The sequence below is a fragment of the Dendrobium catenatum genome, unplaced genomic scaffold, assembly GCF_001605985.2.
Source record: "Dendrobium catenatum unplaced genomic scaffold, ASM160598v2 fragScaff_scaffold_798, whole genome shotgun sequence".
Classification (NCBI taxonomy): Eukaryota; Viridiplantae; Streptophyta; class Magnoliopsida; order Asparagales; family Orchidaceae; genus Dendrobium; species Dendrobium catenatum.
In genome coordinates this window covers 454775-474094 of record NW_021319260.1, presented here as the reverse complement: position 1 = coordinate 474094, position 19320 = coordinate 454775, and the positions used below count along the sequence as shown (strand labels likewise).

Genomic DNA, 19320 nt, shown 5'->3' with positions numbered 1-19320 from the left:
ATAGATTGGGTGTATACCAGGTCTTCTATAGCGGCTTATGGGTTTTTGCACTTGCTGCATTTCTTCTGCATCTTATTTGTAGATAGAATATTGGTTGTATAATGAGCTTCCTACAGTAGCTCGTAGGTACTCGCATTTGTTGCATTCCACCTATCTTTGCTTGTTGAAGACCGGTGTATTTAATGTCTGCATACTACCATCATGCTTGATAGAGTTGCATCCGCCACTATTTCATTCTTGCATGTTGACTGGTGAGTTGATTTGTTCACAACTTATCTGTTGTTGTTTCTTGCAAATGGATTAGTGCACTCATTGCATACGACATTGTCTTTTAGCAAATTGTAACTTTCACACACTCAACTTTAGTGTTTGTCGAGGCTCTAGCATGCTTGCAATACATTTACCATTGTTATTTATTGGTATTTATAAAGAGTATTATTGTTCACAAGGAATATGCTTGGTGCTTGGCTGTTGTTGACTGCAAGAGTATTGCAGCATTCATTGCATGATGCTTATCTATGTTTGTAGACAGATTAGTACTATTGTCTATTGGAGGCTTGCATTTCAACTAATATAGTCCACATAAATTAGCCATGACACTCATTAAAACCTTTGCATTATCACTTGTAGATAGGATGCCACATTCCCATGACTTTGTGCTCAAATCATATATTTCATGATCTCAATACAGAAATCAAATTATATATATGCAAGCTCCTTATCCTTCAAGATGGAATGCAACATGTATAATAAGCTAAACACCATTGTTCATTTAATATCTTTATTCTGACTGAGGTGATTGCTTTCTTAATTTTTCCTTGAGAACTTGGTGTCATTAGTTCTAAATATGTCAGTACACCTTCCACTTATTTGTATATTGTAATCTTGTAAAATAACAAGTTTCACATTTGTCATAAATCCCTTGATCCACAAAATTTGCACATAGCCTCCTCCAAATTGAAATGGTAGTTCTTTTAATATTCCAATCAAGTTCAAATCTTGGTGCTTACATTGAGTTTGAATCATTATTTTATTCAAATTCCCTCCCGGCGTCTCCCCCGTTTAGGGGAAACTACATGAGTCTGGGCCTCATGTCACGCTAGAGAAAATCGTGTACGGTATATGTCAGGCGACACCGCGGCCAAAAAGTCTCCAATATCACCACACCAGAGAAAGGCGTGTATGGGTCTTCGGGCACCTGTTTTAAAAAAAATAATTTTTATATTTGTCCCCACCACGCTAGAGAAAAGCATGTACGGGGTTTACCCGCCTCGTCATAGGTGTCGCACCGAGTTCCCTTCCCACCGTGCTAGAGAAAAGCGTGTATGGATAGTTTTTCGACTCGACACGAACACCAAAAATGAGTTTTATGAGTTAGGGGAGTTATACATGCGAATGATGACGACCGGGTGGATGGCACAAAATACAAGAATATTATTTTCACTTTTTTTTCTTCTTCTTTTTTTTATTTTGAAATCATCTCTTTTTTTTGAACTCTCTCTCACACACACATATGAATGTAATAATAATAATAATAATAATAATAATACTCTAATAATCATACTTAATAATGATAACATTAACTACTAACACTAATAAAGAAAGAGTTAAGAGAGATAGAGAGAACAAAGAGTTTACTCTGATGAGCAGGGATCAGGTTAGTAGCTGATTAAGGTTAGGGATTCAGCTTCGGCGACCTGGAGATTTCAGATGGGGAGCTTCCAGGAAGATGGAAGCTGGTGTATGTTTTCATACAGCTGGGCGTCAGGTTTTGATCGAAGAAGGGGATGGATTGCAAGGAGGAAGATCAGCGTCAGCTTGAGGAAAATGAGCGAGAGCAAGTAGGGTGGATTTGTTCTCTTCCCTTTTAACGACGCGGGCATGTATACGCGATCTAAACAGAGATCGCGATGAAATGACATTTCAGCGCCGCTGTAGAGGGTATGGGGGTCTTGTAGCGACGGAATTTTGCAATCGCTTCGTGGAGGATATTTGATATAAGTAATCATTTTTATGAAATTTTTTTCATCCCTCTTTTTTTTGTCTTGGTTACATATGTCCAGTGGCGGAGCCAGAAACTTTATTCAGGGGGGGGCCTAAATTAAACACTACGGAAAAGCACCCATTACCTACAGAATTTTCCAGCGATTTTCTGACAGTTTATTTTCCGGCGATCAATTTTATGACGGTTTGTCATCTCATCTTGAATGTCAAAATACATTAAAATAGTTCTGTTTTCCGTCTTATTAATTACTGGAGCTAAGAGGAGTTGTAAGATCAAAATTAAAAATGCAAATAATATGGCGAGAGAGGAGCGAAAATGAAAAGGAAAACTGTGCTCGAGATTGTTAGTTGCGAGAGATGAGCATAGGGGAAAACGAAGCAAGCAGTTTGTGTCGAGGGAACGCAGTCTCTGTTTGGGCCTGTGATATGATACTGTTGCCAGAGTGAAAATTTTTATAAAATAATTATTGTGAAAATTCGTAAGAAAATTATTCCGAACAAAGCCTAAGGCATATTCTTGCATGTTAAATTATGGAATTGTTAGGTCTTATTATTTATAAAACTAATGCTAATTTTTTATGTAAATTAATCCACCACATTTAAATTTGCTTTAAAATGAGTGCAAAATATAAAAAATTCAATTAAAATGTATATTACACATATCTTAAAATAAATAAAATACTTTTAAGATTCATTTTGACCAAAAAAAATTTTATCAATAAATTTGATAAATATTTTTTTCTAAATATACTATATGTAATAAAAATGATGACTAAATAATTATACCTAAATCTATTCCTTTTCTCAAAAAAAAAAAAATGCTTTAAGCTCTTGTCACATACTCACATGCAGCCATCCATGAAAAAAAAAAAATTTAAGGGGGGCACGTGCCCCCCCTTGCCCCACCCCTCCCTCCGCCCCTGATATGTCAACAACCTTGTGTATGAATATAAATAAGCTATGGTTACATTCGTATGATAATATCAATAATTTTTTAGACATGATTTTTTTTTAAATCCTTTATTTGAGGCAGACGATCTACCAATTGCTCTTGTTAAAAATGACCCATGTGTTTTTACTTTTTAGTAAATCAAATGTGCATTATTTTTCTTTAATTAAAAATATTTTTCGATTAAATGCCCTCTTGAATTGTGAAAATAATAATAGTTAAACTTGTTTTTGATATTTGAGTTTTTTTAATGGTTTTGACTCCTTTAGATATTCAAAATTTTGGATCTCCATCATATTATTATTCTTGGATATACTTAATGCGGTGTAATTAGATGACATTGGCCAAATTTGGTGAGAATGGCACCTTTGGTCTCTTTACTCTTGCTTTTTTCATTGAGGCTGATCAATTTTTTATCATGAATTTTATGTTTACATAAGAATTGTTCAAATTGCTTCTAATGGTAACAAATGGCCTCATCATTAGTTAGTTATTTGTGTTTTTACTCAATGGTCAAAATTAATGTACACATGAACTATTTTTCCATCAACATAGATAAAAAAGTCCAGGGCAAGGAACTCTAAGAAAAAAAACCTCATAGTAGCTAAAGATCTACTCCTGAAATTTGACGAGCCTTCAAAATGAATCTTTAAATGTCCTCCTTAAAGATCTTCACCTCACTTTGGCGAATTCCATAAAGATAAGAAGAATATTTGATAACTCTTTAATTTGTAATTAACTCTTTGACAAAAAGGTATGGCACGGTCGACAAAATTTTAGATAGTTCTATTAAAGTAGAACCAAATAAGGGCTTGATCCTTAAGAATGGCATAAAAGGCTTGGAAAAAGAGCACATAAGAAGCCTCTTTAGTGTGCATGATGGTCTTCTGGTGGGCGATCGATATACTTGTAAGGATCAAAAGTCCCATTTTAAGGACTAATAGCAAGTAATTTAAACCCCATCAAGATGGGATGCCAGAGAATTACCTCTATCAAGGGTTAAGACTCTTAAAAACTACAATAAGAAGTTGATTTCTATCCTTAAAAAGAAATTCTTCTTGAATAAGACGTCGAAGTTCGTCTCTTAGGATATTATAAGTGGCATCATTAAGGCAATGTTGGATCAAATTTGATATAGTTGCTATTGGGGATCAAATAATAGTGAACTAATAGTATTATGAAGATCTAAATTTGCTGTGGTGGAGGAGAAACTTCAAGATGAACCTCATGATGGTGAGGGGATCCCGCAGTCTTGGCATTTGGTTGATGACGAAGAAGGCGAACAACCTTATGTTGTGATTGAATTATTTGTTATGTAAATTCTTATAAGAATTGAAATATTTTAAGTTTATTGTTCCCCCATCTTGTGAAGACATTACTTCAAAATCAAGCATGGGTGGCCTTCATCAATTGGATTATGTTTCTCTTGATTCAAGGATTGATCCCCACATCAGTAAGGACTTTTTTAGGACAAGGCCTTTTTGGGACAAATTTCTCATTACTTTGCCTTTCAGATAGCCTCACTTGGTTGTTTCTTTCTCACTTCTTTTCAAAAAATTTCATAATAGAAATTATTTTTGTAAATAGAATAGCTAAGTTACTTTTCTTATAACAAATTTATAACCAACTTTATCAAACACTACAACAATCTCAAACAGACCCTAAATGTTAAGAGCAAGAAGCTCCATTGTTGTGGGCATCGACAGTATGCCTATCAGTCATTAAATGAATATTATAATGTTGGGAATGCATGCTTCACACAGAAGACGCTAATTGTTGTGTACTAAAAAACTAATCGCAATAAAGTGAAAGTTTTATATCCTAACTTGCACAAATTCTAGCGCACACGGATAAAATAAGAGCACATCTAGAAACCCCAAAAAAAAATCACAAGACGTAAATGAAATGAAGTAAAATTATAGAGGTTCGTTCTTCCTCTCACTTGGAAAGATGAGATTACAAAGTTATGATATGAACTCGAGCTTGATCTCCTGTAATTCAAACAAAGCATGTTAGAGAAGTAGTAGAAGGATGATGTTAGTCAGGCAACTATGGTCAAATGATGATAGTAGGGCAATGATGGCCGGACAATGACCATTGGGTGATGCTGATTAGATGGAAATTAGACAAAAGAAGCCAAGTAACGGTGGACGGGCAATAGCAGAAGAGTGATTGTGATCCAATGTTTAAAATTGCGTATTCGAGTATTGAGGCGTTTTTCATTCGTGAGGCAAGGCGTAAGCCACAAATCAAAAGATTGCGTAAACATAAAATGATAAATTTTTTATATACTAATGAGTGAATAATATAAAACATAAAAAAGCATGAGATATGAATTGAAATCAAAATATCCCAATAATAAGACAACATGAAATATAGTTCAACTCAAAATTCTATCATTCCCAAATCCCAGTATTCTTTTTATTAACATATAATTCCAATTTTCAAAAACAAATAGCAATGACATATCAAATAAAAACTCATAAGTCATCAACATTGCCATCACTAAGGGATTCTTCATTTGAATCATCATTATGATGAACTGCTCTCTCCCCTTCCTCCTCTCCTATAGAGTCAAATGTCGGGCATTTACTTCAAGATTTATGTAAGTTTTAATATATATAGCGTGAGGCGTAAGCCTCATGCCAGTGAGGCGAGACGAGCCTCAACCAAGTTGAGGCGCAAGCCTCATAAAAAAAATCGAGGCGTAAGCATTGAGGCGTTTTTTACTGGAATTGCGCAAATACGGGCCTCAAGGCGAGCCTCATATTGCGCAATTTTAAACCATGTTGTGATCAAGTGACACTGATCAAGTAATAGCATTCAAATGATGGTAGGGCTAACGATGATCATAGGAGTCAAATGTTGGGTAAAAAGCTTTAGAGTTATTCAAATCTCCAAGCTCTATCCAATCTCCAGTCAAAATTCCCTTCATATGAAGAATCGGATACTATAGTTTTTCTAGTGCCATTTTGAAATATCCAACCAAAATTCTATAACACTATCGAATGGCCTGTATTAAAGCCTCTGGTTTAAAATTGCGCAATAAGAGGCGCGCCTCTACGCAATTCCTGAAAAAAACGCCTCAAGGCATACGCAATAGGAGGCAGTGGTGAGGCGTACGCCTCATGGAAGCTGAGGCGCGCCTCTGTTGCGCAATTGCGCAATTTTAAGAGAGGCGTACGCCTCATCCCAAGGGCCCACCTACTTAAAATCTTCCATTAAATCTCCACACCCGATCGGCCTAAGCTCCATCCCGACATTTTCCGCCCGTTTGCTGCTCCAGGTCGCGACATCCAGAGCCCCCCGTCCGCTCGGCTAGCCTTCCCGCCGCCTCTCCCGCCGGCGCCGCCACTCTCCGGCGAAGTTGAAGTGTCCGGCCGCCTTGTAGGAGAAGTCCACAAAGGATTTTAGGTATTTTTTTTTTACTTTTTGGTTAGATTTTTGAAATGAAAGAAATTTTAGGGTTGTAGATTTTTGGAATTTTTTGTGTAATTTTCGATTCTTGCTATTATTTTCCATTATTGCTATTATTTTCCTGCTAAAATCCTTAATTTTTCATTTACGCAATTCTGTGTTAGTGAGGCTTACGCCTCAGACCGCCTCGAGGCTTACGCCTCGCCTCACGGACGAAAACCGCCTCGAGGCGCAGTTACGCAATTTTAAACCTTGTTTAAGTGTCTTAATGACATTGGAATCGAATGATCTTGGGCTCCTTGAATTCATCTCATCAAGACACTTGACTTGATTATAAGCATGCAAGATTTAAAAATAATTTGTTCATTCAATTAATATCATGAAATTTTCAATTACACTTCAAGACTTGGATCAAATCACTTTTGGCGTCAATATGTTCGTCTTATCTAGACATTCAATTCCACTATAATTTTGCAAAAATTGAAAGTAAGATAATCCTAAATCTAATTTTGATCCAATCCAAATATTGCATCAAGACTAATGCTTCGAGCAAATGAATTTTTTGATAGCATATCAAGACACATAAATGATAAATACAAATTTGAATTAATAGAGATATAAATGCATACATAAATATTGATATGTTTATATTCAATATGTAGGTGCATATATATTTTGATTTGATCTCTAGTTTGTCTAATCTGATCTAGGCCTAACTAAATTCAAAACCGATATGAACCTGTCATGACTTTTTTTTTTTAATTCATTGATTTTGATTTAAGTTAGATTCAAATTTCAAGATATCTACAATGTTCGAAGCCAAATGAATAACCCTGTGCATGCTGTATATAACAATACAAAGCTTATATTTTGTATGATAATTTATCAATGACTGCAGCTCCATTGAAGTCGCTGTTAAAAATCAATTGCTAGCATGACGCTTGTTAAGTATTCCAAATAACAGGAGAATCCGATGAAGAATGTAAATATTTCAGTTACTCACCATTTAAAACAACGTCATCCTTCACTACTCGCCTGAATATGAAGGGAGAAATATTTGCTAGGCGTATTAGTTCCTCAGCCACCTGAAGGCCAGAAGCAATGGTAAAGACATTATTAGCATTTCAATAAGATTGTACCTGGTATTTTCTCCAGCCTACCTTTGAAGTATAGTTCATACTTTTAATATCTTCGATACTAAGAAGCTCCCCTTTATGTTTCTGCTTTCTTATTAATTTAGCTTCTTCCTGAAAAAATATTCAAAATTTCAATCACCAAGTATGCTAGAAACAAACTTAAAACAACAATAATCCATGGGATAATGATATACCTTGAGCCTCTCAAGTATCTCAGGGTGTTTGGCCAGATAGTACAAGCCCCACATCATGACATCAGAGGTGGATTCATAGCCACCCAAAATTAAAGACACAATATTCTCCACTACCTCCATCTCTCTCAACTTAGCTCCATTTTCATCAACCGAGTCCATCAAGATCTGCATGAAGTCCTGCTTCTGAACTGCTTGTTCCACCCTTTTTCTCATTTCATCTAATAAGATGTCAGTTAATTGCTTCCTGCACTGCGCACTTACAAGAAATTGTGTATCATATTATTTATAGACTGTACTCTGCAGGTTTAGTCATAGATGGAAACTAAAAAAATTTCTGAACGGTACAATGAGGTTTATTCCATTGCAAACACTAAGCTGCACTCAAACTGACACCAGCAATCGTATTCTCAACCCAAAAGGGCAAGGAAAACCACCTTATCAACTTGAAACAGTGATTCTGTAATCATTTCCATAAAGCTTACCTTGAGAGCATGATGGTATGCTGTTCCAGGAATGTTAATTGTCAGTGACCGTAATCCAGCCATAAGTCCTCTATATAGACCCTCCATTTTCCCTAAAAGTTCCATCGACTTGAAGCTAACAAGTACTTCGCACATGTTGCAGAATGTCATCTGTAAATGATTTTCAAAACAAGTTGGTCGTGCTAAAATTGGAATTATCTAATCAGTACATGGTCAGGTCAACATATAAAATTGATTTCGAATCTGATCATCTCATTCTTAACAAATACGTACATATCATTTCATTTGTGAAAAATGTGGCATATTTCTAAATTCTATTCTGCTTTAGAATGCCTAGATTTCACGGTCTTCAAAATCCTTTCGTCACAGCGTCACTAGATTTAGTTATTATGTATTTGAAAAAGTTTGCACAGTCTATTTTATTGTGAAGTCTCACCAAGCTGTAAATTAAATAAGGGAAAGCAATAAAAAAGCCTAAGGAAAAACATCAACGTGCATTAAAATTACCTGCACGATATGAGTCTAAAATGGTTGAAAAACTTACAGTTTTGGTTTCATCATATGCAACTATCCATCTCTTAGAGACCCACTTTTCAAGAGCTGAAATAATGACAGGTTGTGCAATACTTAGTTGAGCATTAAGAGCCTTCGGGTTTGTGAAGGCTTCCATCAAACTCTTTCTTAATCTCTTGTGCAAAATTCCATCGACTACTGCAATTGAAGAATTTCCCAGCAGCTTATTTGAGGGCCAGCCTGAACTTAAACTCTCCTCCTCTGTCATTCTACTAAGCACCTGCTTATTGAACTCAGGGGAGCATGTGATTATCACTGGACTGCCGAATAAGTGGGATCTATAAATACCGGTGTCCCCATACCTGCATTATAGAGGGATAGAAATGAGAGAAATGGGCAGAAGAAGCAAAGTTAAGTTTATGTTCTAATCATAATGTAATAAATACAAGGAATATGGGTCTGGCAAGAATTCTGGCAAGTTGTTGTTCCTATAAACTCCCTTTTTCTTTTCTAAGTCCACAATACATAAAAAGATTTGACTAATAACTACGGATAGATGAAATAGGGCAAAGTTAACTTTAATTATTGTATTGAGGGACATTATCAGAAGGCCAAAGCCTGAAAATGTTTTAGGGTAAGATTTTCAACGATTGAAAAGATAGATAAGTTCGGATTTTCAAATACATCCTACCATTGTAAAGTATGGCTATCTTATATGTCAATTTAAATTAAGCATTACACGCAGGACGTAAAAGGTAAAAAAAATAAGTTGCAGTAAGAGTTGGAGCATTCTGTTGGTGATAGGACCCAAGACTATCAAAGTATTTTGGAGTGATCAAACTCCTCCCAAAATAAAAAAACAGAGGAGAGGATATATAAGAATGGGGAAATTGCATACATTAATTTCCTATCCCATTCTCCTTGATTTGGACTTCTTTATAGACTTACAAGAACTAACTTAGGCTAATTACCCTTCTAATTTCCACCATTTCTACTAAACCAACACAAGTTGAATTCACATAATTAGTACCCCTCTCATGGCAAGCTTTGTCATCAAGGTTGGATAAGGTCAGACTACTAAAGTAAGTCTGGTGGAGATGGGGGCCAACCAGTCAACCACAATTGCACATCTGATTTCTCTATGATCTCGTTAGCATGTGAACTTGTGATGCAATGGTCTATATCGTGTCTCAAGGCTGGTTTTATTATTTCAAGATGATATTCTATGTACTCCAGAGAATGGCCAAACATTAGAGAATATTTTGCTTGGAAGAATTCCAAGACTCAAAAGTTTGTTCGAAGACACCACTGGTCCTAACACAATGTTGGACCATTCATATATACTTAAGAGATTATAGAACACTACACATCAAATAGATTACTAAAAGAAAAGAAATGATCAACCTTTAGAAGCCATTCATGTGAATTATCCCCATTAAAATGAGGAATATTTATAACGATTCTTATAACTTAACATTCACCGTTGATTTCAAATCTAATTGCAATTCGAATTTGTTGTCCATCAAAATTAAGTCCGGCAAAATCCTGCAATATCATTGTGATTAATCAAAGTTGCTCCTTCGTTTTACTAACACTTGCTAGATAATGTTCCATCATTCTTGATTCCACTGATCTTGATAAGACCTCTACTATGATTTGGAGAAGAAGGTGGAAGCAAGATTATAGCATTTCTGATTCTTTCATAGAACACCTGGTCGCATACTAACAAGATCTGATGAGATCTTGGTTGGTGATCTAAAGTTGACATCGAATTGTACTCAGGATTGACAACTGCTAACAAGGCTCAACAAAATCAAGCACTCCAGGAGATGAAAGTGAAAATATGTGGCGACAAGATTTAGCAACTACAAAATCGTTGCGCAAGTGCATCGTCAAGTTTGTAGGATCTTGGACGATGGTTGCGATTCTTGAGCATTGATGTGGAGATTTGTGTCATCGAATCTAGGTTGCGGGAGTTAATGGCCTATTATAAAAATGGAAGAGTTGTAAGAAGAAGCTCAAGATGGAGTCAGAGGTGGCGTGGAAGAGGCAGTGAAGCCCCATGCGATGGCTGTAACTCTGCAAGCTTTGTTGACGCGACTTCATAGAAGAAAAAGGATCATCAAACTTGGCATGAAAGTTGTTGGAATCCACATAATTGCAGAGAGGAACACAAACATTTGCAAAACATGCGGGAGGTGGAATGTATAACAGACTACAGATTAATGAAGGCTTGGATGGAACCAACTAGCATAATCAAAGTAAGATTGGTGGATAACGAAGATCTAAATGGGGTCGAAGAAAGTTGGTGAAATAGAAAGCTAGAGATTTCTTAGATGGAAGTTTCCAGGCAATGAAGGTCTGGGACTGAGATGGCGGCAGGATTTGCTGCAACTAACATTGATGAAGGGGTACAAGCAAAATTTGGACACTGCCATGCTGATGTAGGCAAAGAGACTATTAGACCGGTCCAGCCGATCCACATGAGACCGGCCCAGCGCAACAGAGGCGGAACTTCTCCGCCTCCTGCGCATGCCGCGAGATCCATGGGAGCTATTTTGGAAGATTTTTTGAGGGAATTGGGAGGGAAATTTGAATGTAGGGACTGTTTAGGGATTTCCTTTTTGATTTGTAAGCATTAAATAGTTTGTTTTCCTAGGGTTATGGCATCTTAAATTTGGCTGAAATTTGAGATCCTTTTGGTTTCTTTGGGCTCTAGCGGCATCTAGAGATTTGGGAGAGATAGATCATCCCCTCAAATAGAAGATCACTTGTATCTTGTTTATTTTTTTCTTTCATTAGTTGTTTTCTTCTCCATAAAGTGATTATTTTCTCTATTTTTTTCATTGAATTCGTAGAGATCTCTCGTTGTTTTTCAAAAATTGATAGGATCCACTTGAAATCTTCAAGTGCTTCATATCAGAGACAAAATCTTGAATTAGAGATGGTTTGATGGCGTGGATACAATCTGAACTTGAACAGAAGAAACAGGATGTCACAGAAAATGCAATTGGGTTGGAATTGATGTTGATATAGGCTTTAGGATCATCTACCCATGTTTCTTTTGATTGCAGTGTATCCCTACTTTACCCTACTATACTTATTATTGAAGATGAAGAAGAAAATTTGGAGACGAACAGCAATGGATTCGCGCATAAGTTCTCTCAACAGAAACGCCAATGATAGGACCCAAGGCCTATCAAAGCATTTTGAGCTACTCAAAATCCCAAAAAAGAAAAAAAAGACGAGAAGATACAAGAACCAAGGAAGTTTACTACATTCATTTCATATCTCACTCTCCCCAGTTGGGGTTTATTTATAGATTTAAAATAATTATCTTACGCAAGTAACCCTACTTTACCCTACTAACTAATCCGCCATTACTCTAAACTAATCCAAGTGGATTCACATCTGTTGAAGCAAGAAGCAGTACGATTCCCACTCAACTAATCACAAAAACATAAGGATTGGATTGGTAGTTTCACTTGTATTATATCTCAGCTACATAAGAAATCTGTTAGCTAATAGGCATGACAAAGTGGTCCTGGCACGTGGTCACTCTCTGGCAGGATTGAATGATCTCTAAACTTTGTATATCCAAATCACACATGTTTTACAATTTCAAACCTCCTGCAGATTGAGATTAGGTTTTACTAGTCTTATAGTTGGAAACTTGGAGAAAGAAAACAAGCAACAGATATATGTGTCAACTAATGATTGTCCTGTCTAATTTGGAATATGTGGTTAAAGGGAATATTAGAGCACTTTCTGGTAAGGAAAACCATAGGTCTCTGGCTTGTGAGGAATGCCTTCAGCTGCTACCAGGCAGCTTGTCATTCTACATCTCTTGGACATTGAAATCAAGCATACTTTCCTAAAAGCTATGTTGCATCTCAGAATATTCATGATAATAGAGAGAAAGAGAATTTAGTGTCCTAGCTTTATGAGATCCAACACACAAATAGATAAAAGAGTAGGGTGCATCATGCATAAGAAACACAATAATTTTTACGTTAAACCCAGAAAAATGGAGAAAAACCATGAGGCATTGCCCCGTTTGAATGAATCAACTAATGTTTGCAGTTGATTACAAATAATGTCATTCCTCAGAGAAAGGCGCTAATTCAATTTAGCAAATATATATCATATAATGTACTTTGCATGGTTGGGACCGGAAGAACCCAATGTCATGAGAATTGTTATTAAGAGAGTGTTGTCCTATTCATTTGGTTGGTAGGACCGTAGTCGGATAATGATGGTCAAAAGGAATGTAGTCTGCAGGCGACGGGGGTTGCAAGCATTGTGGTTAGGCGAAAGTAGTCGGAGGGATTGTAGTCGACACATGACGGAGGTCGGAAGGACTGTAATCAGAAGATGGTGGTCGAAGGAACCATATTCGGTCGATGGTGGTCGAAGGGACCATATTCGGTCGATGGTGGTCAGAAAAACTATAGTAGGGCAGCGGTGGTCGAAGGGATCATAGTCGGCAAGTGACAGAGGTCAGAAGGATAGTAGTCAGACGACGATTGTTGAAGGGACCATAGTCGGTTGGTGACGGAGGTCAGAATAACCTTACTTGGGTGATGGTGGTCAAAAGGACTATAAGAACTAGTCCGGCCGGTTCAAGTGAACCGTTCAGTTATTAAATCGAACAAAAGCAGATGGGTGCAGGAGCAAAACCGCAACTAGATAGAGCCGTCCTCATGCGTGACTACCCAAATGGAGTAGGATCACACCATTGAGCGAAGGACCTCATACGAGAGTGAAAACTAACAACTCGAGAGTAATATCTTTGTTTCAACCATTCCTGTAAGGATAAAACATATGAGAAGCTTCAGCCGACAGGATTGAGCAAAGAGGGAGAAGATGGAGGAAAGCAAGTTTATTAATTTTTATTCCCTTTCAAGTCCATTTGCTTGATCAATAAAAACAAATTTTAAATACAAAATAAATCTTTCAAAATAAAATAAACAAATACAATATAAAAGTTCTTCAAAACAAATAAATATATAAATGCATTTAATCAATAAATAAATGCTATCATTAATGTAGCTTTGGTTACAAGCAAATTCTTCCACTAACTATTATTCTGATATCATTTTGTCATGCCCCAGAATTTAAAGAGGAAGTTTTTTTTTTTCTTCTCCTTTACTATCTTTTCTACTCGTTATTTTTTTTTCTCTCAATTAACAACCAATAATCATTAAATTACAACTAGATCAATTTAACATTTTAAACTAATTAATTGTATTAAAGAAAATAAATAACCACAGAAAAAATATTATTATATTTTTATAATCAATATTTACATTCTATAATTATTGTCCAAAACAATATGTATAATAGCTACTACAGGCTACAAAGGAATACATATAACTAAAGAACTAAAAATAAAAACAAAATATCATTACTGTTAATTCTCAAATCATATGTTCATTATCTTTAATTCAAATCATATAAAATTACTTAATGAGCATAAAAACCACCTATAAATAACTAAAATCTTACAACGGAAATCAATGTAAGGCAAAAGAAAAATAGTATGCAGTAAATCATGAAAGAAAGATAATGCATCAATATATGCTATATATACTGATCACATATGTCAATTTATTAGTTCTATTACACATCACATCTCAATCTGTCAATCAATTAACTAGTCATTCAGTCTTTATCTTTCAATCAATCAATTTTATCATTCATTCAGTTATCTCAGTCAGCTAGTTATTTGTAAAGTAATTATATCAATACTTTTATCATGAAGTATTCAAATCATTTATCAAATATTCAGATGAGAGTAACTTGGTCTTGCGCATGCCCTTATGACTGCCGATCAATCGCCCCTTATAACTCTCAATCAATGAATCACATGGATCAGTCGGCCTGACTCCTTAACTCGCAATCAATCTCTAGCTCTTTATGACTCTCATTAGTGACCATATCATGTATATCTGATATCAGTCAGTACAACATTTAAATATATTTTCATCACATTAATTATTTAAGTCCAAACAACATTTTAGTATTTCCATATAAGATCACATCACATTACTTTTTAATCCATTTTCAGCATATATTTTCTACTTATTTTACATACAAATTCCTATAAACTTATTTAACAAGTGAAAAAATAATAAAATTATATCAAATCATTCAAAATGATCAAATATATAACATATAAAAAGTTATACAGTGAAAGCTAACAAAATCAGGAGATGATACATTTTTGGTAGATTAAGGGGATATAAAATTGGCATAAATTAAAATCATCGAATACAGGAGTAAGAAAACAGTAACTTACAAGAATCAGAATTCATTTTTAAAATAGAAATGACGGACAAAAAAGCCCAAGAGAGCTTCCTCTCTCCTCTCCCTATCCCTTCTTCCATCTCCCTTCTCCCTTCTCCCTTTATTTCCCGAGCAAGCCACGCAAGAATGAGGGAGAGGTTGTGTCGCTGAAGGTTTTTGTGCTTAGGATAAGAATAAAAAATATATAAAAATACTATTAGTGGCCTAGCAGCGCTCCGACCCAACGTCGTAGCGCCATATGTTGAATCTAGAATTATTATATAATAGAGGCTTCAATATCGCAGTGGTGATTTCTGACGCCACGGCGCTCAAAGGCTTGCGCCTCAGCGCTTATAATATCAGCGCCGCAATGCTCTAATTCAAACAAAAATTCAAATATTTCATTTTAAAATACATTTTCATATTTGGGTTATTATACTATCCGTTAAAATTAACGCTCCCGCATAGGATAATACTCATGACCTTAATAGATTCCTAAACCGGTTTATCCAAATGGATGATTTTTTTATTAGTATAAGATTGACAATTACCCATGAGCTGAATTTGTCAAAATGAAATTAACTAAAAATGCAAAAATTTATTGGACAAACACCTTAACAAAGGAACATAGACTAGAAAAAGCCACCCTCACTTATATAGAGATGAAACAGATGTAAGAGCCAAATAGTGCCCAATATATCACTATAAGAAACTATATGGGAAATTATTGACTTTAAGGTAAGATAGTATTTTGGTTATTGAATACTTAAACGCCTTTGAATATCTTGTCACTGCACTTAGGAAATACATCAGGAATGAAGTTGAACTACTTGAGCCCCACTATCAACTCATACCAAATAGCATTACATCCTATCAAATCAATGTTACAACAAGTATTGTTGAGCTTACCAACTAAGCTTGAAAATAATTCTTTCTTGTGAAATAGAGCGATAAATAATTATAGTGGTTGTGGCAATAGAAAACCTCAAACTAGATTAGGAAGTCATCGCAATAAGGCAAAATCAATGTTTAGTATGTTATCTGATATCCAATTTAACTCCTAAAAATTCAACTCAAAAGTAAATAATATTTCTAAAGAAGCTAAATTGAAATTTTGGAGCCCAAAAAAAAGATAATATACGCTAACATAAGTTGAGAAAAATATTTGACAACATTATAGCATAAGCTCATTTCCTTAATCTATTATAGTGTTCAATTATTGTATAAACATGAGTTAATTTACTATTAGAAAAACTTTATTATAATTAAAACTTAATGATGATTAATTGGGTTTCAGATAGTCGAGCTGGTAAGGGCCTTCCAAGATCATTAGTATGAACCTTGCCTAAATCATAATTAATTCCATCCTACAAACTAAAGAGCGGGGAAAAAAAAAAACTCAAAGATTGTTCAACTTAATTAATTATAACAAGATAAATTTAATTAATTTGAAAGATAAACTTAATTACTTTGAAAAGATAAACTTAATTATGAGTATAAACTTAATAATTATTAAATATACTTTTATATTTACTATAATTCAAATCACTCAATTATCACAAGAAATAGGTTTGAGCTTTCAAGCTAAAGCTGATAATTCACCCAACTTATCTTTAAGTCAGGTTAAACCCTAAGTTATAGTAAGGAAGTTTTAAAAATTTATGGCTTAAGGGACGTCAAAATGGGTCTTTTCAGTTGAGCTTAGGGGCTTAGGTTAGCTTAAGCATGATTTAAATCCCTACAAAATAGCCCCAGAGATGTGCACTTGGCCACACCTAAATAAAACATAGCTACAACAACACTCTTGGTGGTTATACCTCCTAAATATCATACATCCTCTAATTAGATTCTAGTTAAATGTCCAAGCATGACCCCAATGATACCATGCTCCTCAACATTACATTTAGGAAACCTCATAACCCTCATTTTTCATCATCATCGGCATCAATATCTTCATCAACATCATCAGGCTTGCACTATGGACGTGGATCCTCGAACTAATCTTGTCATTCTCATCATGCTAAGAGAGAGACAAAGAGGGGCTATCCATGAGCTTAACGTTGTGCTTACTACCCTATAAAAATAGGATATGATTTACTTAAGTGATACTATTTATCTCACCTTTAATTATAGCTCTAATAATTAATATACTTAATAATTATTGACATAAATATAGCATTTCATGGCTTAATTTTTTTATTCATTTTAGTATTAATATTTTTTGGAGGAAGCATAAGAAACATCAGCACACATGTAGTATGACAAGTGTGAAGATTAATTATATGAAAAGATTCACGCAAAAGTATAACAACATAACTTAAATTTCAATATCTAACTATTATTTTTAATATTGAAGTTAATTTGATTGCTTCACTACTTCAGACTTCGAGCACAGCTTCGTTTATTTTGCTTGTTGATTTGCTAAATGTATACAAACAATTATAATGTGCCTGATAAACTTTCATTCATTTTTCTTTGTGCATTTACAACAATCCATTAACATTTGATAATTGATACAAAACAAGAAAAAAAAAAAAGAGAGAAATATGCCTCCTTATAAAACATAACTAAATCTAACTTATAATCTTTTATGGGTCGGTAACTAATTATATAAGCTGTAACCTTTTTCATTTTGCTCCTTTCACTAAGAGTGCATTCTAAATCCAGACCTGCTTCTATACCTAAGCAATCAAATACTTAGAACTGTCAATATCGAACCATACAACAGAATAAGAAATAATAGCAGCTAATCTTACCTAGCTTTCCTCTTCGTTATGAAATCATCGGGTCTTTTGGCGAACTTGAAGTAGCGGAGGAAGTCGAACATCTCGCCTAGGAGCGGCCAACCCATCGACCCCGGCGGCAGAGAGCCCGGTCCGGCGACAAGCTCTCTGATGAACCGCCTTTCGTGAGCCCACCTCAGTATCCACGCAAAGAAGGGTAGGAAGAGCGCCAACGCCGCGACGATCGCCGGAACCACTTCCATTCCGGGCGTTTTCTCTAGTAAGTGCGGTTACTGGGCGGCCGATAAAACAATGGAATCGTCCCAAACGAGCATAGACAAATGAGGATCGTCGTACGCAAATTGAGCACAATGTTATAGAATTTAACGATCTTTTCTAATTTTTAATAATTTTCATTGTTTATTTTATTATTGGAATGATTTCCAGAACTCATTTTTAAATGAATTATCAGAACTCATAATTGTAAATTAAGAATAAATCTATTATTATAATTATCTCAAGAGATACAATAATTATTTTAGGGAGTAATAAATTAGTCATCCTAAAAATTATGCATTCTCATGCGCCCAAATTATGTTGGGCGAGTTTGCAAGCCTTTAATATTTGAACGATCAAGAATGGGTTTTAGTCAAATTGGTTATACGATTGTGACCCCTATGACAATCGAGATGTTTTTCTATTGTTATCTTCAATTTCTTCTTTTGATCACATATTATCATCTGGTTCATACACTGAGCAATGTTGAGATTTTTTTTTTTTTTTTGTAGCTCATGATATTTTATTTCAAATTGTGTTGAGTTGTTAATGGTTGACTTCTAACATTTAAAATTGAACAATAAAAGGTGCGCCTCAGCGCAATTTGGTCCATTTAAGCTTCAAAGCCCACGCAATAAGTTCAGTTTATGAGGCTTACGCTTCAAGTTTACTGAGGCTCGCCTCATATATTTAAGACGCCACCTCTAAAAACATTAACCTAAAGTTTTTTTTTTCAGTTCGGACCCCCAGTTGCCGACGTGGTACGCCTAGTGAGATGTCGACGATGCATCAACATTTAAACCCTGGTAAAGGTCGAATGACAGAGGCGACGTATCGATTTTCAAGTTCCAGGCTTCCAGCAAACATTCGAACTTTCAAGCATTCACTCTGGAGCAATTTCAAGCATTCTTTACTCAGTTTCTTCTAAGATGTCATCACCCCCAAAGAGAGAGACAACTTAATGCAATATTTTCTGTTCCGTACTCTGTATTTTATGGTTATGCTATGCGTTGGTGTTCAAGGTTCTGAAGATCTTCGTATTTTATGCTTATTCTATGCGTATGCATTGGTTCTCAAAATTATATTGAAATTTGAAACCTAAATCCTAACAAAATTTTAAGCACCAAGTAATCTATGCATATGTTGTACGCAGTGCGTATGATATGCGTGTAATCTGCGTGACCCTTGCTTATATTGTGCGTACCTTCTACGTGCGTATAATTTGCTGTCATGTTTTCTGCAATGTGTGTTCTTATGCATATGTTATGCTTACAAAATGCGTGATCAATGCTTATGATGTGCGTACTATATGCGTTTATATAATTTGCTGTTATGAAA

General features: G+C 35.3%; 1 protein-coding gene across 1 annotated transcript in view; it reads right to left on the bottom strand.

Moving 5' to 3' along the window:
• LOC110114422 (ent-kaurenoic acid oxidase 2) overlaps window positions 1-18068 on the bottom strand; it is a 32251-nt gene extending 14183 nt beyond the window's left edge. The window contains exons 1-6 of the mRNA XM_020847291.2: window positions 17740-18068; window positions 8727-9057; window positions 8183-8332; window positions 7701-7949; window positions 7531-7617; window positions 7374-7455 (exon numbers count right to left, since the gene is read on the bottom strand). Coding sequence (XP_020702950.1) covers window positions 7374-7455; window positions 7531-7617; window positions 7701-7949; window positions 8183-8332; window positions 8727-9057; window positions 17740-17969 — 1129 coding nt within the window. The 5' untranslated portion in view covers window positions 17970-18068. The remainder of the gene's footprint in view (window positions 1-7373; window positions 7456-7530; window positions 7618-7700; window positions 7950-8182; window positions 8333-8726; window positions 9058-17739) is intronic.
• Between the last annotated feature and the right edge of the window lie 1252 nt (window positions 18069-19320).